General features: G+C 51.9%; 1 protein-coding gene across 9 annotated transcripts in view; it reads right to left on the reverse strand.

Moving 5' to 3' along the window:
• Window positions 1–22099, reverse strand: part of TRAPPC9 (trafficking protein particle complex 9) — a 218830-nt gene that overhangs the window by 186989 nt on the left and 9742 nt on the right. For 4 of the 9 annotated variants that reach the window (XM_036233057.1, XM_036233065.1, XM_036233063.1 and 1 more), the window contains exons 1-5: window positions 21855–21966; window positions 16324–16917; window positions 9862–10007; window positions 7199–7324; window positions 1150–1176 (exon numbers count right to left, since the gene is read on the reverse strand). In XM_036233057.1, the coding sequence (XP_036088950.1) occupies window positions 1150–1176; window positions 7199–7324; window positions 9862–10007; window positions 16324–16907 (883 nt within the window). In that variant the 5' untranslated portion in view covers window positions 16908–16917; window positions 21855–21966. Of the gene's footprint in view, window positions 1–1149; window positions 1177–7198; window positions 7325–9861; window positions 10008–16323; window positions 16918–17290; window positions 18008–21843; window positions 21967–22099 lie in introns of those variants that run through there. The other 5 variants (XM_036233060.1, XM_036233059.1, XM_036233064.1 and 2 more) reach the window with 4 other exon arrangements.

The following is a 22099-nucleotide window of genomic DNA, read 5'->3' on the forward strand; positions in this document are numbered from 1 at the left end:
AGACTCAACTTCGTCTCTACGCAACCTTATTTGGAAAAGTTTTGGAAATAAAAAATATTTATTCTTTTTTTATCTCAACAAACGACTGGCTTTTCTGATAGCTCTAAGCTACCTGTACTTGGTATAAGCATCTAATTCTCCTGCAAGCAAAGTGGTCGAAACACTGAAATCCAGCGCTTTCCACTCGATACAGCTAGCCAGGCTGGACTCAGTAACTTCTGTAGGTCAAACACCAACACGTCCAACATCACTTTCATTGTTCGACAATGTCCAGTTTGAGGGTCCTCAGCCCACCCTCAAACTGTTTGTTTGTTTGTTTGTTTTATCAGCAACTCAGGTCTCCTGGCAACGAAACAAAGCACTTGTTTTTCTTCCTCAACACGTTCCATGAAGCCTATCAAGAAATGATCTTGAAACGTCAGCCTGGGGAAAGGATTCAACATGACGTTAAAAGAAAAAAAAAAAATCTGCAAACCTGAAGAGATTTCACTGCAGAATCAAGATACACAATGAGATACAGTCAAAGCATGCGTAAGCAGGACTGTGACTTCTATCCCTGCAAAGGGAGGAAGTTTTTCAGTTTTTCATTATTTACCCTTTGTCATTATTTCTGATTAAGCCAGGAAATAATAGAGCTCATCGTAAAATAATTAGGCACTGCAATAAAAGATGTTTGCTGCATTCATTACAGAAGGTGTTAAGAGGGGGAAAAAAACCCTCTGTAAAAAAAAAAAAGCAGAATTTCTTGCCCTGATAGAAACACATGTACAAAATGCAGTAGGAAATTCAAATTCACGTTAAGAGGAGCATAAACCATAGAATCACAGCAAAGTCATTACTATGAACACATTCAGAATCAACTGGACACGCATGCTCAGTGCAGTCAAAGTTTAAAGGCACACTTTACGAATGGTTCACGTAGCCATGCTGGAGGGGGAACGTCCCTCTTCGACAGACGACAGAAATCATTCAGGGCCCCATCCGACAAGGACCAAGCAGTGATCAGGTTCTGAACAGTTCTGATTTAGTGTGACTTAAATCAGAATGTTCCAAAGATCGCAACCCAGAAATTTTAACCATTCATTCGCACCACCATGAAGCAAGCACTTAAAATACAACCAGAAGAAACTAAGCACAAAGACCATGTACCTGGATCAATGAGGACTTCTTGTGCCCCTGGAAAAAAGAAGAGAGTGTGGTCTTTTATTTGGAAAACAAAACGACTTTCAAAGGTAACGACTAAATCATCTTTCATAATTCACGCAGGCTTGAAAAACCTGACACACTTTCTATCTGCTCAGAGAAGCAATTCGGTGTAACGGTACGTTACAAGCTCAGTGCCTTTTTGCTCTTGAGGAAAAAAAGAAAGACTACTGTCACTCACACCTGCATGGATTGCAAAGCCTCCTGGCCTCTTTCCCTCCCCCCGCTTCTAACCTCACGCTCCCCGAATCTCGTCAAATAAGTATGAGAATTTCTTGCTTCCACAAATAAGGCTAATGACAAGGGAATAATAACTTATTTGTGCAAATAGATGCCCACACCGTGGAACTGGGGGTAGGGGGAGAGAAGGTAGCAGCAGGCTATATGGAACTTATTACAAGCCCCCTAAAATCTCACACTCACACACACACGCACACACACACGCGCGCACACGCACACACACACACACACACACATAATTACTGGACACTTCACAAACTAAGGACTTCCAACTTTTTAGAAGGTAAGTTTGCAATTAGTTTAAAATACAAAACAGTTAATTTCATTATTATAAGAAGCTTCTGAAAGCCTTGATCATCTGCTAACTTATTTAAATGTCAGTGAGATCTGATGAGCCTTCTCTACAGACTGTAATTTCCCATGAAGGCAGAACACGCCCGAAGAGTGCTAGTTCCAAGAGTCATGCTTCTCGCCAGCTACGATCACCTGTCAACACACTGACGGCACTCAAAAAGGTATGTCCCTATAACAGATACTCTTGCTGAAATAGCAGATTTTTTCAAGTGTCTACACAGAGAACAGGCCCCGGACCGTGGTCCTCTGCAGGAGCTATTTGGCGCATCACAATCTCCACTATTAAACGCAGCCCAAGAAGCACAGCGACCCAGAAGCCACGTCACAAGAAAACCAGGAGCTCCCTGCGGACACAGCTGTGCGCCCAGCACGCCGCCGGGGCCCTCATGAGCGCTTCTCAGAGCGGCCCACAAAGCGGGCGGGGGGACCGGCCCTGGCTGTGGATGAGGCGACAGAAGCTCACGGGAGCCAGGACGCTCCCCCGTCACGCTCCCCACGACACCCCGCCCACGACACGAGCTGACAGACCTGCATGAGGACTCATCCTACTGCCTGGAGCCTTGGGGAAGTCTAGATTTCAGGATAAGCTGAAAGCCTTGCGCTCGTGAAAAACCTGGTTAAGTATGTGACACTGTGCCGTATCCTTGAAGTAGGGATTACGGCTGAACCGTTTCTGACGCCTGAGTCATTATCACATTCCTCAGCCACTTGACCTCTCGGCGCGTCTGGTGATGAACTGGGCCCCATACCAAGTGCCCTGAGACGGCGGAGCGCTTAGAGTTATTTTATTCTGTCTGTAAAAATCCTCGTCATGCCTCACACGGGCTATCGCTTCTCACTGGTGAGGATGGACCAGCTGGAACCAACCCCTTTCTGCATTTTCAATTTGCTTCATCAAATCCACTTTACACAATTTCTCTCTAAATCTCGCAGTTCTGCAAGGCAGGTGTTAGCCACCCCTGTTTTACGGATGAAGAAAAGACTCAAAGAACCGACTCCGGTCCGCACACCCATCACGCGGCGCCGTGTGCATTCGAAGCCGGGCCAGCAAACCAGGCTCCTCCCTGACGCCGAAGCCTCCTGCGCTGACTAACAGGCGACCGGGGCTCGGCACTCCGGGAGCACAACGCGCCTTCCGCCTCTGAGGTGCTCCAGGGACGGTCTCTATCTTTTTTATAAAATCATTGTTCACACAGCATGTTTGAAATTTCCACGCTGAGATGACAGAATAAAAATAAGATATAACTAGAATGATTTTTCCAGGTATCCGGACACTGAGCTGGATTCTGAAGCATTAAACACAGAAATCAAATTAAAGAAGGACCGTGTTTAAATCTCCCGTTACAAACACGGAAATTAAAGACTTTAAAAGGAGCGACAGCGCCACCTATGTCCAAAAAAGAATTTCCAAGTTGCTGGAAAAGAAACCGAAAAATTGCCTGCATAACAAGAAATGATGGGTACGGTTTTTAAAATCAAGATGCCCAGAGACCACAGCTAAGAGCTGAGCTGGCACAAACCGAGTTCTGTTTCGGGGACGGGAGTGCCACTCGGTGCTGAATCTGAAATCTCTGACACTCCTGGATACAAAAGACAGACACAGGTTCGTGGGGACTAATCTCGTAACAGGAAGGCACCCTGGGCGTCCAGGCCAGCCTCTTCATTTCACAGACTGGGGAGACCAAGGCCCAGGGACTCTGTCCTTCCAGCGGCCAGCAGCGAAGTTTACCCCTCGCCCTTGTATCCTGCACCAAACCCAAACCAGCAGCTCTATACTAACTCTCTCCTCAAGGGTCACATCCGCATCTTACCAACAGCAGGTAGTCTATGCTTCCCACAGGGCTGGTGACTACAATACTACAACTCTGCTGAAATTCAAAAATGCTTATTCATATACTAAAAAGGAAAAGGGGTAGGTGTCGAGTCAACATTGTGATTTTTTTAACCTATTAAGGATACAGAAAAAATCAAAATCATCTTCAGCCACAAAGGAGATAAGCTGATTCCCTGAAAATACCTCCATGCCGAGATTTCTAAACTTAACGGCTATGGTCTCAGTCCTAGTTATCAAGGGTTTCAATGGATGATACGTAGCCATATGAATTCTGAGTTGTAAAAATATCCCTCTCTACAAGTCAGCTTTAAGCTCTTCAGCTTAAGCTATTCCCCATCTTACTAGAATGACACTGATTTCACCGAAACTTTATTCTGCACTAAAAAATCTAACTGAATCCTGACCACTTTAAATCATGATCACATGTATCATGTATATATGTACTGAATATGCATCGGAAATAAACAAAGCTGGCTGTGCTCTAAGTCACACTCTAATTCCTGTTTTCACTGAGCACCTCTCAGATGCTTTGTATGCGTGGCATCTGACCTCACAACCATACAAGGTAAACAACAACGGTCTAAGTTTGCAAATGAGGAAATATACTTAGGCCATAAAAAACAAAGTGGACAAGCCCCAAGTCCCACAAAACTTACATATTCATCACTGGGAAAGAAGAAAGTACAGATTTTTACTTTCTCTCAACATTCACTGACTTAATCTTTCTTCCATACTAAAGACCACATAAAACCAATTCAGTCTTTATAACTAACTTTTCCCCTCAACAAGCATCAAAAAAAAGAAGAAGAAAAGCAATAAGTCATTAGCAATTGGTGGATTTTCAAAACCCACCTCTCTTTTGCAATATAATAATTTTCCATATTTTGTTTTTAGTGGTTAAAGAGTTAAAATTAAAAATATGGACTCCTAGGTCGTGAGCTGAGAATAAACCATTTGTAAAAATAAATGTACAATGTGATCTATGCCACCCTGTCTCATAGTCTCGCTGATACCTCTCCTTCTAAGGCTTCATCAGGCTGAGACCACTAAAATCTGTCACTTATAAACCCACAGATATCCATGCCACCAGTCAATGGGAGGCTGATCAGGGGAGCAATAAAGAAGGCCTACTATGCAGTGAACCCAACCTTAAGTTCACGTCCCACGTCTGCCACTCACTCGCTGCATGACTTGGAGCATGTTCTCTCATCTCCAAACCTTAATCTGTCACCTGCAAAAAGGAGACACTGATACCTGCCCTCGGTCCTGCCGTGAAGTGAACCACGCAGAAAGCATTGAGCACAGCCGTGGCCTCTGGTGGGTACCGAAGAAGTCACAGCTATTTCGATAATTATGATAATGATGGTTACTGTTAATTAAAAAGGCCATAAAGGAGAAATATTTACTGGTCAATAAACATTTCCTTTAGGATTGATTGCAGAGTGTCCTACTGATTTTTTTTTTAATAAACCAAATTTTGTCAATTAATTATAGACTTGCAGGTCTATACACAAGTCTCCAGAAAAAAGAATTCGTGGACTTTAACCTCTGAATACTAGGAAAGTAAAGTCTTTCAAAAAATTAAAACAAAAAGAATTAAAGCAAAAAAGAGGTAGGGACTACTTCTTTTGAAATTAAGATAACTCAACTTTAAGAGGGAAAAAATTCCCTTTCTCAGAGGAATTCTTCTTGAAAACAATGACACCTGGATCTCAAATGCCAAGAGTCTTTTAACATTATTCATGAATTCATATTACCAATTCTTACGATGACTTGATAATCAATAATGATAGAGACAGCTGCTAACATTCACCAAGCATTGAATGTTTATATACGTATCTCATTAACCTTCACGCAAACCCTACGGGTGAGTATAATTATTACCTTGCCCGTTTTACAGATAAGGAAACTGAGGCACACAGAGATTGAACAACTTGCTCCAGGCCACACCGATATTAAGTGACATTTTTATTTCTGCAGCTCTGCTGTTGAAGAAGGAATCTAAGATATAAATTCAGGGAGCATGTTCAATCGTCAGTTTGTCTGGTCCTCACCTTAGACGGGAGATGCCATAAGCTCCCGATGGAAGCCGAGGCTGCCGCGGCAAGCTGACTGATCTTGAAATTAACACCCCAGATAAGTCCCCGGCATCAGGCCTGCCAATGGCTGTTACTGGATCTGGACCCTTCACTGCGTGACCGGCAGTGAAACTGTCACTCCGCGGATGAGCACTGCTCTTCCGGGACCCATCTGAGCCGCCCTCGACATTCCCCCACGGACTGCCTTCACCAGAGAAAAGCTCCCGAGTTTTGCTGCCAAGCTAAATAAAGACATTTCTCTCCTGCAGACAGAGCAGTTTTTCAAAAAAGTTGAAAACTTTTTTTACCTACATTCGGCAAGGGCAAAAAACGAAACACTGCTCCGAAAAGTCTCTAGTCTCACTAATCACACCGCCAGGACAGTGCGGACACATTATAGCTCTTCAAGTCACGGGGCGACGCGGCCACCACCTCCAACCCTTGGCGACGAGACTTCCGCCTACGGAAAAAACAGAACGGGCTCCCGCCTTGCCGAGCGTGCTGGAGGTCGGGGCGCTCGCGGCTGCAGAGAGAGGGCGGGACTCGACGCCACGGACAGCGGTCAGACGCCGAGGAACAGGCGCACGCTCCGAGCCTCGGGGCTTCTCGCCCCGCCGCCTGCCTTCCCTTCCTCTCGAGGGAGCGAGACACCGCTGGAATCGCGGGGACAGCCGTGCCAAAGGTGCCGACCCACTTCGCGGGCCACCGAGATTCATCTAAGCCGTTGCGCAGAGTGCGTCCACGCGCAGACCTCGCCGCTCAGCAGAGGTCCGTGAAGCCGGTCTCTGCACACGTTGGTATAATTCAAGGCATTTCCCCGTCCAACACACGTCAGCTACCGCGCCTTTCTCTTGAGGAAACGTCTAAAAATCTCGCGGAACGAAACGCCAGGCAGCTCTGTGTCCAGCCTCAGTCGCTGCATTCTTTGTCACTGCCTTTGTGACCCATGCAACATGACAATCATATCCTGAACCATGAAAGGCAAGTTCGTTCATTAAGGTCTAAGGCTCAAGGTCATCAGCAAGCACATGGGGGCCTTCTCCTCCAAAGACGTCTTAGGCTTCACTGGTGCCAACACAACATAAGCTAATCAGACTTAACTCATTAAGAGAACTTCATCACACAAGATATTAAGAAACAAGCCCCAGGCCCGGAATTAGCTGTTAGAACTGAGACTACCTTGACCCAAAACACAGAAATCAGGAAAAAGACCCAGACACAGAATTTCAAGGTTGGTCGACCATGAAATTTTATGCGAGTGTTCCAATCAATCATGGTAATCCATGAATATGAATCACTAAGATTCAATAAGATAAACAGTCAATAAAATCAAAGGAAAACATCTCACGTGCAGGGTTTCTATTCTAAGTCAACAGATTTCCTAGTTCATTTAGACACTGGCCAGGCTTAGCCCAGAGGGAGACGTGGTAAACGGCTCCTGCTGGCTTAAGGACGTGACTGAGCCCAGGCGGGGGACGGGCAGGCTCACCTGGCCGGTGTCTGTTGGCGGCGTCGGCAGGGGAGTTCCCCAGGAACCTCCGAGCTCCACTCTGACCACCGGTTCCACCCGGATAGTGATAGATGACAGAAGCCGAACACAACCCTTCGAGGGCAGCTGGACATTAAAAACAAAAACAAAAAAACAAAAAAACGGACAATTAGTCACGTTAGTGGCCCATCACTAGTCGGACTGCAGCGCCTAAGAATGATTTGAACGCTTTATGTGGAAATGCCACTTTTTCACCAAACGAAGATCAAACTACAGATCGCTGATTTCGTTACAAACGGCACCGGCCACCCGTCATCCTTCACGTGTCCGTGTCGAGACTGGCACAGAGGACTCCCGTGACGCTCACGGCTTCGTGGAGGGGCGGGGTCCCACGTGGAAGAGGCCCGCCCCCTCGGCCATGCACTCGTCCACTCAACCAACAGTTCAGCGCACGCTCCGTGTGTGGCAGGCTCCGCACCAGATTCCGACGCTACAGGGACATGTGGTGGAAAGTGCCCTGGATCGAAAATATCTAAGAGCAATTCCAGAGCAGGACCAGAACCCCTCCACGTCAGACAGCCCGACGCACCTCTTCCGTCGGGAGCAAACACTCATGGGCCTGTCTCTTTTTCAAAGGCAGCCACATTTACACGGAGCACATTTTGTTCTATCTATGGCCATTATAGCCTAAGGATCTCAAGCAAGGCCATGGTCCTTATAAGGTATGTAATAGCGTTCATCTTTATTCATTAGTTCTCAGACTTTTTGGTCTTAGAACCCTCTGACACTCCGAAAAAACACTGAGGATCACAAAAAGGTTTTCTTCCCTGCGGGTTTCAGCTAGAGATATTTACGGTATTCAAAAATAAAACTAGAAAATGATTTTCTTTTAAAACAGTAAGAAGCCCATTACATGTTAATTTTTTATGAAAAGTAACCATGTTCCAAAACAAAAATAATATGCTGGGGGAGTGAAATTAGTTTACATTTTGACAAACTTCTTTACTGCCTGAGCTACAGTCTCATATCTGCTTACTCATTCAACCTGTTGTGATGTCACGCATCGCATGGCCTCTGGGAAATGCCACTGTTGGGTCACGTGAGACGAAGGTGAGAGAGGCAGCCGCGCACGGCGCACACAGGCCATCTCCGCGCAGCCGGTGTGACTCAGGACGTGGGTGGCGACCGTCCCTCTGCAAAAGCACCTGACGCGGAGGCTCGCCTGGGGACGGAGCTATCCCACCGACCAATAACAAGTATTTACCTCTCCTGAAGGAGAAGTAAAACTCACGTTCCGTCTTTCTCGTCCTTCTTTATCCTTTATTTGTTTCTCTTTTCCATCTACTGCTAGTTCTCACTTTCTCTTTCCCATTTTTATTTCCCTGTCCTCCTTAAGAAGCTAAATATGACACTGAACTCCATTTTAACCATTTCTTTTGTTTAATACATTCTATAGCAGGGGTCCCCAATCCCCAGACCGGCACCGGTCAGTGGCCGTAAGGAACCGGGCCGCACAGCAGGAGGGGAGCTGCAGGCGAGCGAGCGAAGCTTCCTCTGCATCCGCAGCCGCTCCCAGCGCCGGCACCACCGCCTCGGCCCCACCTCAGATCCTCAGGCGTCGGATTCTCAGAGGAGCACCGGTCCCTGGTGCCTAAAAGGTGAGGGACCGCTGTTCCATAGCACGTCAACTTCTAGCAAAGGACTGACTTCATTACTCCGTCTGACTTGTGTTTACCGTAAGTGGCTGACGGATCGGTGCCCACGGACCAAACTGTCGGCTTCTTCCAGTCCTTACGCGTTTACTTCGCGCACATTATGGAACATGCAGTCAGGGTTCTGCCTCAGGCACCTACTGCCTGGCGACTCGGAAAAGGCTGTCCTTTGAAGCGGGTTCTTTTCTTTATTTAGTCTTTTTAATTAAGATAAAAGTCACACGCCATGAAACTCGCCCACTTAAAAGTGCTCGGTTCAGTGGTTTTTTGTGTCTTCACTGTCGTGCAGCCATCCCCACTGTCCAATTCCAGAGCACCCTGATCACCCCGAAGAAACCCCGTGCCCACGAGCAGTCGCCCCCCCCTCCCCTCCGCCCCGGGCCTGGCAGCCAGGCGCCAGCGCGCTGCCGCCGTGGAGCTGTCTGGTCCTGACGTTTGATGACTGCATCGTCCGCTACGCAGCCTTCGGCGTCTGGCCCCTCTGACTCAGCGCGACGTGACCACGGCTCGTCCGTGCTGTGGGGCTGTCAGTATTCCATTCCTCTTTCTGTCTGGAGAATATCCCACCACGTGGCCACACCCGTTTTGTTTATCCATCCATCAGTGATGTGCAGATGGGGTCTGAAGCAGGAGTGTGAGAGGCAGACGACGTGGGGAACGGCATTCCAAGCGGAGGGCATGACATGCTAACAGTGAAAACGAGAGGCCCCAGAAACGCAGGGCCGTGTAAAGGAAAGTGCCCGCGGGCTCCAGCAGGACAGGGTGCAGGCCTGGGGGCGGAGCGCGGGAGACGCGAAGCCACCCAGGCGACTGCTCACGGCACCCAGCCCAGCCGATGCTTCTCCGCCTTCGTCCTGTGTTTTCAGAGCCTTTTTTTTCTTTTTTCTCTTGTTTCAAGTAACAGTTGCCATAATTAATACATCTGTGATCACCTTCATCAGAGAGCCTTACCTCCAAGCCACAAGAAGTCATTCACCGAGCGGAGGAGCTCCACGGCCACGTGGTAATGCACCAGGGCGTCCTGCAGCATGCCGGCCTGAAGGCACAGGTCCCCCACGTGCTTCCGCGTGCGGCCCTGGCACCGCTTCTTGTAATGTCTGAAAAATAAAACGCACGGCCACGTTGTCGCTGCCGCTGCACGACGCCTGCCCCCAGAAGCACACTGGCGGAGCACTGGGCAGCTCCCTCCCCACGAGCGCTAGGAAGGCGGCCCGAGGCTCTACGAGTACAGCCAGCAGCCGTCAGTGCGTGACTGGACGGCCCCGCCCGCAAGGCCGCTGCCAGCCCCGTGCTGGATGTGACGGGGGCGATGACCGCCACCACTCCGCCGACACAGCACGAGCACCATTTTTCTTTGCACATCTTCCGATCACAACGTTAGCACAAAAACGTTTTTTTCAGCTATTTAAAAACCCGATGATCTTCCACTTTCTGAACTTCGACCCTATTATTATTTTATGAAGAGCGCTATGCTGCATATTATAAACCAAGCATTTTGCTTTTGTAAACAAGACCATTATCTTCAGAATTTCGGAGCCAGCTGTAGCAACGCCTTGCGAGGCCGGGGCCGGGCACTCACGAACAGCTCCTTAAACACCGGCGAGGAGTGCTGCTCAACACTGCGAGGGCTTCTGCCTCCCTATCAACTCAGAAACCGAAGCAACTGTACCAAGATCTTCCTTTATCATTTAAAATATTCCTATTCTTTTGACTATTACTTTTCTTAGGAGATAAGATGCATCTGCTGTAGCAAGATGTGGCCGAGTTTTCAAAAGTAAAAGTTCCACTTAACAACTGTGCAAGTACCTTACTCTGATATCAACAGAATGTGCTACGTAGAGACTCTTATCTTTCCCTGATGAAAAATAATGGGAAAGAGTAAAAACCGCATGCAACTTCGGGGAACAGCCCCCGGACTCTGAGAAACGGGATCGCCCCGCCCCACACAGAAACGCCCTTGCGAAGCCGCTCCCTCCGGGCCTGGGCAGTGCTTGGCTCACTCCCTTGCTGGGCCCTCCTGCCCTAACCAGGAAAACCACATTTTCCTCCTCTGCTAATGTGGCCGTCGACGCTGGCTACGCGGCTAAGTTTGTGAGTCCTGCCGTTTTACCAACTCGGTGGGTTTAAATTAGACTCTAACAGACTTTACTCCTAACCTGTTAGACTAAGGACGCTTTAAAGCATCCTGTCTGAACTCTTCAAAACAGGTGTATTATTCCATCCTCGCAGGAACTTAACAGAGGTGTACGTCTGCTGTAGCAAAATGTGGCCCTGAGTTTTCAAAAATAAAACTGCAGTCGTTGTGATCAGAACCCATTTGTTTTGAAAACACGGGATTTTTACATAAAGGAGCCATCCCAATACACTCACAGGTTTTCATATTAAGGTCATATGATTCAACAGAACAATATAAAATATTAAATTATGTAAAAATAGAATGACTCTGAATACTTTGGGGGAAATTGCCAAAATATCACACAACAAAACAAAATTCTATCATAGGTTTACATGAAGTAAAAGGACTTAACTCTCGGCACGCCATGCGCCCCAAGACTAGGTCATCCCGAATCATGGGCGCGTGCGAACATGAACGTTCAGGCAGAGCGGGTGGCTGCCTGGTGCCTGCCGTGGCCGTGCCAGGTCCCCTGCCCCGTCCCCTCTTTAGCCGTGAACTGCTCCCCCGGAATGCAGCCCCTGTGCCACCTTCATCTTCGAATCCACCAACCTAGTGCCTTATGCCTAGAAGGATCCCGAAAGGACCATGTCCTCACAGTAACTATCAGTATTCTCAAGAGGTTTGTCTGGGATTTTTTAAAGTTTATTTTTGGGGAGAAAGACTGACTCTTCTAGAAGTATCCAACAATCCTTCCCCCTGCCAGCAACTCCTCACAATTCCCCATCTCCTCGGACCCCCTGTCTGCTCCGTGGGAAAGACAGCCGCCCTCCTCTGGCCTGCCCCTCCGCAAGGATGAGTGTGACCCCGTCTCCTCCCCACTCTCCCCAACTCCTGAGTGGCCAAACTGGCCTGTCAGTCCCTCCGGATTCCCCGCCCCCAGCACCTGTAGGATACACGGCAGCTTCTCAAATCCCAAACTCCTTGAGTAACAGACAAACCCGCGAGCCGGACCTCCCTCCAGCGCCGTGGTCACCGCCCCAGAACCCTCTCCTGCCTCACTCCCAGCTCGCTGGATGGGCTCGTCCACGTCCATGACTCAGACGCGGGGCGACCACGGCCACCTCCCAATGCAGAGCTCTGGTCCAACTCCCTCACCGAGCTCCAGGCTCACCGATCCGACCGCCCCTTTGAAATGGCCCGGGAACGCGGACTAGGCATCTCAAGAACACACCCGGCAGGGGCCCCGCCATGTGGCCCTCGGCAGGACCCTGCTGGGCGCCCTTGTCTTTCCATCCCAGGCCCACACGCCCACTGGACTTCCTTCTCCTCACGCCGCCCCACGCCGTGGCCAGCAGCAAGTCCTGTCGTTTCCGTCTCTGAGTGCACCTCGGCTGTGCTCCACGGGACCTAGCACGGGACAAGGCCCGCTCACAGTAAGTGCGTGCTGAGTCACGGGCCGCCGAAGAGGGAGGGCTGTCCTGCGCCGGCCTCTGAGGGAGGGCATCTGTCTCACACAGGAGGCCAGGGGACACCCAGGGTGAGGATCCCGGTCCCCTGTGCTCTGAACTTTGAAGGGTCCCCCGGTTAACCGACACACTGGCCACTGGCCAGAGGTGAGAAGGCGAGGCTGGAGAAACCGGGGCAAGGCTAGACCCGCACCCATCCCCTGGGGTCCAGGGCGCGGCGCAGCCATCACAGGGTCCCTGCCGCGAGCCCGCCAAGCCCAAAGCCTCAGCGTCTGGTCCCTGCTACACCTTTCTGTGTTTCGTCCCCTGCCACAGAGTGTGATGGGCTCTTTCAGAAAAGTCCAGCCAGTCTCAATAGAGACAAACTAAGTGAAGGGCAGACGTGCTCACGTTTGGACCAGAGCATTAAAGAACCAAGGCCTCCTGGCCAGCATGGTGGTGGCAAAACCCTTCCCGACGGGCGAGATGCACTGGGGGGCAGATTACAAGGCCCTGGGACCCCGAAGGTCCTCCCTGCACCGCTGACCTTGGGTGTTGGAATTTCATCACCGCAAACTCATGGCCCCTCGGGGACAGGCATCAGCCTCAGCAAACACAGGAACAGCGAGTCCTCGCCATCGGGGTGCAGGGAGGGGCCGTGCAGTTGCCAAAGGTGAGCTCACGTCTGCGTCTGCACGCACTGGCCGATTACAGAGGTCCCCGTCCCACGAGAGCCAAATGCACTAGCTATTTACGAGGCCGTATTTTCGTGACACCGAGGAAAGTCGCCCTCATAAGGGGCGCGTGCGACCGGTAGCAGAGTAGCCCCTGCCCCTTTGGGAAGGAGTCGCTAAGGTGGAGTAAGGCCCATGGCATGCTTCGGGTGGCAGCACAAGAAGCTCTGGCAGCTGCGTCCTCTCGCGGCATCCCTCCGTGGCCAGCACGCCCCGTGCTGGGCGCCCCGCGCCCGGGACCGCCAGCCAGGAAGCTCCGCGCGCACGTCGCCCAGCGGCAGCCACGAATCGCGTGCGTCCCACGCGTCATCCGAAAGCTGGAGCCAAGCAAGGCACTAACTACAGTCCTCTGCTTCCCGAGTTAAAACAGCCATGACATGTCCCTCTGCAGCCGCCTAAATCAACCGGCATCTCCCTCCGTCAAAACAAACAAAAAAATGAATGAGCTCAACAGTCACACATACTAAAGAAAACCAAACAAATTCCCCAAAGCAAGTGTCTTGACGGATATCAAACATCAGTGGGTTATGTGCCAATAAAGCTCAAATTCAAAAAAAAAAAAAATTAGAAAATAAGAGAATGACCAGGATGACGCATGGATCAAGGCAGCAGTCAGTTTTTTTTTCAAGCAGGGAAGGCAATGAGAAGGCGGCCCAGAGGGAAATGCAGCCATTTGCAAAGCGATGTGTACACAGCCTACCTTTTCAGACCCAACAACATACTCACAGGGCGGTATGACAGAAAAAAAAGGAAAAGAAAAGAAAGAAGAACAAGCAAAAATTAGAAACACACGAGAACAAAAATAACTTTGACAGCTAGCACACTCCACATACGAGGATTTACCACGGGCTCTGACGAGACTGGGACACAGGTAACGTTAGCATAAGACCCGCGGGCACCTGGTGCTCCTGGGAAGCCCCACCCGCAGTGGGCGCCCTCTGCAGGGGGGCCCATTAGGGAGGTCCGAGCCTCAAACCGAAACCCAACCTGCATCTAGAGATTTCCCTTTGCACTGCAAAACCCATCTGGCTTCAGGCTGGACACCCTGGAGCACTCCCTCCAAGAGCTGTAGGTGCAAACTGGGCTCTGCACCTGCCCCAAATCATTATTGCAAAAATTACAGAACTGTGGAGTAGTGCAGGCCGCAGTGACGGGAGGAGACGTGCCACTGTTACCCGTCCCACTGACGCTCAAAGGATGGCCGAGGGTTCCGCGCCGGGCCTGACACTCCGTAAACACGTGTGCGTATCATCGGCCACTACACGCCAGGCAGACGGGCCTGAACAGTCTCCCTATTCCCACCGAATGGTGAGCATAGGTTTCAAAAGGTAAAATCAAGCTGACCTTCTCTGGTGGGTCTGTGGCCGCAAAGCCGTAGAGCCAATGAGCAAAATAATGTCACCAGTGCTTCATGGAGCAAAGGAGGAGGCGCTGGTCCAGGGGTCAGAGCAGCGCTACCTGCCCAGGCTTCCGGCGTTCGCCCCCAGGCCGTGCCATGGGGAGAAGCAGCCCGGGCGGCCGCCCCAGGGAGCGCAGGGAGCTGAGTGCGCTGGGCGGCCCCGCTCGGTGGGGACGCCCACCTGGCGGCCGGGGGGCTCAGCAGCTGTGCCCTCAGCAGGCGCCCAGCCTCCTAACCTCGCTCCCTCAGCTCCAGGGGGTGAAGGGGAGGGAGCGCTAACATGCGACCACAGGGCCACCGCGAGGACTCTGTGCAGGTCGTGGCTCTGGCACGCCTCGTCCTTCCCTCGGGCCACGTAAACATGTCCGGCGAGGCAATGGACGTCGCCCAGACCCTGCGAGGCACACGCGCAGGTGCGACCTGGCCCACTCTGGTTCTCACTCACAGGTCTGGCCCGGGCCAATTTTTTCTCAAGTCCGACTTTTTCTCCCCCAACAAACTAACACCCAGAGAAAGACAGCGTCTGCCTTTATGTCACTTCAAGAAAGACACCGAGCGCCGACTTCGCAGCGAGCGCTCGGCCGGCAGGTGCGTGTGTCATTCATTGTCACCTGTGAGACCGCCGTCGGACGTCTACAGAGCAGGGAGGAGAGACAGAGAGCACAAGGCACGAAGCCGAGTGACTCAGCTACCCGGGGTCCAGCGCTTGGCAAACGGTCGCCGCCCGCGCCTGCACCTCGCCCTCTGCTGCCGGACAGACGCCGCCGTGGCGACACGGAGACCGTGCGGGGGGCAGAGGGGACCCTGCGGCTCTAGCACACAGTCACGCTGAGGACTGAAGGCCGGGCAGGTGCCCTTTCCTGCTCGGCCCTCACGCCTGGTCCACAGAGACCGTGACCACGCTCTCACCTGTGCAAGGGGCTCTCCGGAAAGTCCCTGGTGGCCTTTCTGACATCCTGACGCTCGTCTTGGCTGACAAGCCAGGACTCTGACACTGTGGGTTCCGGGAAGGAAGACGGGGCCTGACCCGTGCACAGTGCCTGGCCTGCGAGGCAGGGGACACGGGCTCCGCTCCCCGCTTGGCTGGCACCTCGTTCTGCTGCCAGCCCGGATTCGGCCCCTCATCCATAAACCCGAGGCTTAAGACCAAGCGCAAGTTGCAAACTGCTCTAGGGCGGTGCTGTCCAATAGGGATAAACGTGAGCCAACTAAGTAAAGTTAAGTTTTTTTAGTTGCCACGTTTAAAAAGTAAAAAACAAGCACTTGAAACTAATTTCAATAATACGCTTTAACCTAATAGATGTAAAATATCATTTCAACAGGTAATTGATATAAAAAATATTAACGAGATGTTTCGCATTCTTTTTTCTGTGCTGAGTGTCTGAACCCGACGCAGCTTTTGCTCAGAGCACATATCTGCTCAGACTGGTGGCCTTCTCTCCGGGACACAAGAACCCCAAGTGGCTGTGGCTACCGCATTGGACAGCAGCTCCGGGTCCCACTAGGGCCCCGGCTGAAAATGGGCAGGAAGTACACATACTCGCCCTTCAGGAAGTCCCCTTGAACAGAGCAAAGGCGGCCCTGTTGTTAAAAGTCTGAAAACCAAAGGACTGCCCCTTTCTACCCCCCACTGCGGTTGAGTGTCACCTGACCCCGTCCTGGTGTCAGGGAGCACCCCGAGCATGAAGCCAAGGAACCCAGGCCTCCGGGTAAACTTACCTGCTGTCCGTGTCCAGCCCCACGAAGTCCTTCTTCTCAAACGGGACACAGAGCAGGGGGATCTTATCCCCGGACTTGTCTGTGGCCCTGTCCAGACGCTTGGACTCGAGCACGATGAAGAGCGATTCGATGAAGTCCTCCACCCTCTTCTCCACGGCCTGGCAGTCGTCGTAGCTGGGGTAGAAGGCCACGTCGGTGCGCGGCTGCTCGGCCACGCCCCCCTGCAGCCCGAAGACGAAGAGCCGCGAGTCGTAGAGCGTGGAGCCGTAGAGCTCCTTCTGCATGTGGAACTTCTCCAGGGTCTGCGGCCAGTCCCTGGCCGAGCGGCAGTCTGTGACGGTGACGAGGCCCACGACCTTGCGGTGGGTCTGGAAGTCGCCCCACTCGTTGTTCTCGGGCGGGTAGTGGTGCCGGTAGCGGATGCACAGCACCCGCTGGGAGTCGCGCACGCTGACCTGGCTCACGGAGGAAATCCGCTTGTAGATCCGGAAGAAGTTGTCCTCCGAGACGACGCCCACGGGCTGGACCACCACGAGGAGCGTCTGGTGGTCCTCGGCACACTGCATGTAGTCGGGGACGCTCATGGTGAAGTCCCTGCCCAAAGAGACAAAAGCAGACTTTGAGGCGCACACGGTGGCAAAGGGGGCTCTGCCTGGGCCCCTGGAAGGCAGTGTGCGGCCCACGCAAAGCTGCGGAGGACAGTCTGTCCTCAGAGTGTGCACGTGGCGCCACAGCTCTTGGACTGGGCCTGAACGCCCAGAAAAAGGGGCTCGTACTTTCTGCTTCCAACACCTAGCCAGGTACTGGCGCAGAGTCAGTGCTCGGAAGTCTGCGGAGTGAGTGAAGGAACAAATGAATGGCTGTCCCAGCCCCTCCGCAGACTACATGCAAAGAAGCACAGGGGAATGAGAAGGGCGGGACCTGCCTGAGCGCCGAGCTGCAGAACAATGGGAACAAGAAAACCTGCCTTCTAAGAATCCATCGGGAGTAAGGAAGGTTGCAAACCCAGCCTGGCAGAGGAGCAGGGGCTGTACACAGCACGGTCCCTCCTGTGGAGATGGTGGTACCCAGGGAGAGCTTTGTGACCTCTGTGAGCCAATATGGTCCGAAAGAAAAAGAAAACGGTATTACCCAAGTCTCGGTAGCACTGAAGAATTAAATTAGATACCCCATGCAAAAGGATCTGGACCATAGGAGCTACTCAATAAGTGTTTGTTGAATGAACAAATGACCAAATGAATTGACTACTGCCCCCTTCCACAGACCATCATAATGGAGATGGCACCGCCTGTAAATCCGAAGACCACGTCCGACCCCTGACTCCAGCCTAACCGTGTGGGTGACCCGGGCCAGGCCTGCAAGCTTCTCTAAACCCCTGTTGAATCGTGAATAAAAATGACAACAACAGCACAAACTGCCGAGGGTCAGCGCATCAGTCCGCTGGTTTTGACGTCATCCGCAGTTTTGCAGAACGGCACCATTAGTGGAAGCCGGCGCAGGGTCCACAGGCGCTCTCAGCATTGTTTCTTACGACTCCATGGAACTCCATATCGTCACTCCAAATAAAGACTCTAATTTTTTTTAAAGGCTATTGAGATTAAATGAGCTCCCTATATGAAATAAGGAAGACGTCACACAAACAGGAAAACACCTAACCCATAAGCTACACTCAACAAATACTTCTAAATAAATAAACAAACAAACAAACAAATAAGTAAAGCTTCCGCTGAAGCAAGCCCTCCGGTGTGCTCCACTATAAAATTAAAAGGCCATTTCCACAAGACCACTATTATGCTAACGGCAGGCCTTTCATCCTGGAATGAGAGCAAGATGTTGAGGGGATGGGAAATTTGGGGCCACCCATGACGGACTTCGGGTTTCAACCCTTACCTTCCACGAGCTTCGAAACACACATGGATAGAATGGTATACAGAAATTGAGAATTTGGAATCTCGGTTTTTCCATTGCGGTAGAACACGCGTCCCGTAAGTGGCATCACTGTCAAGTGCACAGTGCTAAGCATCGCGCGCCTCCCCACTGCCCCCGGAACGTCTCCATCTTCCGCAGCTGAAACCCTGTCCCCACCCTGTCCCCATAACACACAAACTTCCCCTCCCCCAGGCCTGGCAACCACCCTTCTACTTTCTGTCTCTGTGACTCTGACTGCTCTAGGGACCTCCCATCAGTGGAATCGTACGCTATTTGTCTTTGGTGACTGGCTTGTCTCACTTGGCATAATGTCCCCGAGGCTCAGGCACACCGTCGCATCTATCAGAATCCCCTTTTTCTGTAATGCAGAATGACGGCCCAGCGCATGTACTTACCACACCTTATTTATTTATTCAATCATCAAGGGTCATCTGGGTTGTTTCTAGCTTTGGGCTACTGGAAATAATGATACCACGCACATGGGTGTACAGACAAAACATTTTAGTACGAAAAACGCCAAGTGTTTGCAAAAATGTAGGTCAAGCTAACTAATGTGCGACAGGTCCATGTGTAGACTACGACGGGCTAGGCCTGGCATGTGTGTGGCAGGAGACATAAACAAGGGCTCACAGAAGCCAGAAGCAGAAACAACACCAGCGTCCGCAGTCAGGAGAATGGATAAGTAGACAGTGGTCTCATAACACAATGGAATCCTCTAGAACAGTGAAAACGAATGACCTATAGCTAGGCCGCAGGAACGTGGATGAATCTCCGCAACACGACGGGTGAATAAAGCAAGCTGTGGATTAATGCTAGCAGCTCGATTTCACTTATATAAAGTTCAAAAACGAGCAACACTAAATAATACATTGTTTAGGGGTATTTACGCATATGGTAAAACTATAAAGAAAAAAATATTTGGATAATGGTTACTCGGGTAGCAAAGAGGAATGCAGCTTGAGAGGGAAACGGCGGGCTTCAGAGCAGGGGTGATGGTCTATTAAGCGGGAAGGCAGACCCGGGGGGATGGCTTTGCCATTCTTTAAACTGTACATAAACGTTATGTACATCTGGATGTATTACGTACTTCAAAATGTTTAGAGTTAAAAAAGGAAGAAGATGCGACTTCGAGGAGCTTACAGCCTCGTGTTCCGCCAGTCAGTGAGTTTCAGAGCCCAGCCTCAGGCCTTCTCATCTAGCTACAGATCACGCTGCTGTCTCCGCAATACTCTTCCTTCATGAGCGAGAAAATCAATGCACGAAAAAGGCAAGTGTGTCACAGACACAGATCTGCCTGAACAGAGGTGGACAGTGGGTCCCGGACACAGGTCTGAGGACAGCAGGTATTCAATTTCTCTAGTCGGAAGTAAAATGAGAAAAATAAGAATAACATTATAAGCTTTCCATAAAACTAAACTTGAGTAAATCCAGTTAAGTGCTTTATAAATATTAACTATTATTGTTACGTATTTTTAGGTTATGAACTTCCTTGTTTTTTGCTGTTACAACATTCTTGCTTTTATAAAATCGTGGTGAGAGTAGATGGTGGTTGCTTTTCTGCCGCCCTATGTGGGCAAAAATAAAGTCGGACAGCGCCGTTCCGGATCCTCGAGCTCTCTGTAATTTACCAATCTGCGAAGTCTAAACGACAAAGCCGCCCTGGACTAAATGATCCCCTGGGTCCCTTTCAGTTCTAACTGGGTGCAGAAACACATTTCAGCGCAGGTCCCTGCCAGAGCTCAATAAGCCACACGGCCTCAAGCAGGGGTTTTCCCGAACGCAGCTCAGCATCAAGCAAACTTGTTTACGGCCCCAGATTCAAAACACGGGACCAACCAACGCAGGAGGAAGTTTGTCTTCTGTAAAGTGGAAAAAAGAATTGCCCTGGGCTCTTTACCAATTCTCATATTTAGGTTTCACAAGAATCCTAAGAGATAAGCATTGCTCGCTTCGATCTGACACATGGGGGACCCCAGGCTCCTAACCTGTAAGTGACAAACTGGAGCCAGGCTCCAGGGTCCATGCTTTTCTACTGGTTTCTTCGAGTGAGAAATATGATGAAGTCAGACCTGGCACTGAGCCAGTTCTGGTGTCTGAGACTAATCTAATGCAAATATTAAAACGTCAAGAATATTTTTTTCAACTAGTCATTCCTCAAAAAGTTAAACATAGTTACCATAGAAACAGAAATTCTACTCCTAGGTTTATAGCACAGAGATATGAAAACGCATGTCCACGCAAAAACCTGTACACAAATGTTCGTTCACAGCAGTATTATTCATAACGGCCGAAAGTGGAAACAACCCAATGTCCATCGGCTGATGAGCAGATAAACAAAACGTGCTCTATCCGCACAACTGACTGTTACTCGGCCATAAAAAGGAAGGAACGAAGTTCTGATGCTGGTCCACATGGATGAACCTTGAAAACACTATGAAAAATAATCGGTCGCAAGAAGGCCACATGTTCTATGATTCTGTTTACACGAAATGCCCCAACACACGCAAATCCATAGAGACAGAAAGTGAATTCATAGCTGCCAGGGGGTGTGGGAGAGAAAATGCCGAGTGACAGCCGCTGGGTGTAGAGTTTCTCTCTGAGGGGAAGAAGCTGCTGGAGCAGTAAGGGACGCACAAGTGTCAACGTGCTAAAAACCACCAAACTGTGCACGTTAAACGAGTGGACTTTATGGCGCGCGCCGGATACCTCCGGAAAGCTGTGACGTGAAAAATCTTTCTTGGCCACGATCTTTCCCTCTGTTCTAGTAGTCGAGGTAAAACCACGACACCTCGCCAGATCCTTAGGACGGCGGCGAGGCCAGCCCACGACGGCCCTCCGGCTGCAGGTTCAGGTTGCAAGCACCACCAGTGGGCGCACTAGGAAGTGGCTGCGAGCGTCTTTTCGAAGCCGACGGTCACTCAGTCACTCGTTTACACCGGGGGCGGAGGCCGTCCCGGCCCCGCGCCCGCGGCTCACGCTGGCTACACCGAGCTCTGCTTTCCGCATTAGTCCCTGTCTCCGCACGACACGCGACATCGACGGCACCCCGACGTGCCCGCGGGGGCCCGGGGGCGCGCGGCATGTGCGTCGCGAGGGAAGCGCGGAGACGCCGCGGCAGGCGAGCCCCGCGCTGACGCCTCTCGTCCCGAGAAGCCCCGAGCTCACAGCACAAGTTCGTCCCGCGCGTCGCGTCCCAGGGGGACGGTCCTGCCGCCGCCCAGCGGGCTCGGGCGCTTCCAGTCCCGAGGGGCCGAGGAGGCGAAGGGGGCGCGGGGAGGGCGGCGGGGGGCGCGGCCCGGCCCCGGCCCCAGGCCGGGGGGCGCGGCCGGCCGGGGAGCCGGAGGGGGCGGCCGGCCGCGGCTCGCCGAGGGGGCGCGGGCCCGGCCCAGGGGCGGCAGGTGCGGCCCCGGCCCCGGCAGGTGTGATGGGGCGCCGGGCAGGGGCCAGGGCTGGGACAGGTGGCCCGGGCAGGTGCGGGCTGAGGAGAGCCCCTCAGGGGGACGCAAGCTGACGAGCGCCCTCGGCCGCCGCGCCGCCCCGACAGCCCTCCCGCAGCTGGCGGGATCCCCCCTCCTGCCCGGGGCCCCCCACCTTGCACTTACACAGCCAGTGGCCCCGGATCCGGGCAGGAGCCAGCTGGCCGGCGGGCGGCGGGGCGGAGCGGCTTCTGCGGCCGCTCGGGGCTCAGAGCTGGAGCTTCCGACTGGCGGCCGAGCCGGCCCCGCTCCTGCGCATGCGCGGCCGGGCGCCGCCTGCGCTCCGCTCCGGGTTTTCCGGGACGCCGGGGGCGGTGGGGGGCGGGCCCGGGCGGACGCGGGGAGCACGCGGGGAGCACGCGGGAGGGGGT

The sequence above is a fragment of the Rousettus aegyptiacus genome, unplaced genomic scaffold (assembly GCF_014176215.1).
Source record: "Rousettus aegyptiacus isolate mRouAeg1 unplaced genomic scaffold, mRouAeg1.p scaffold_m13_p_15, whole genome shotgun sequence".
NCBI classification, from domain to species: domain Eukaryota; kingdom Metazoa; phylum Chordata; class Mammalia; order Chiroptera; family Pteropodidae; genus Rousettus; species Rousettus aegyptiacus.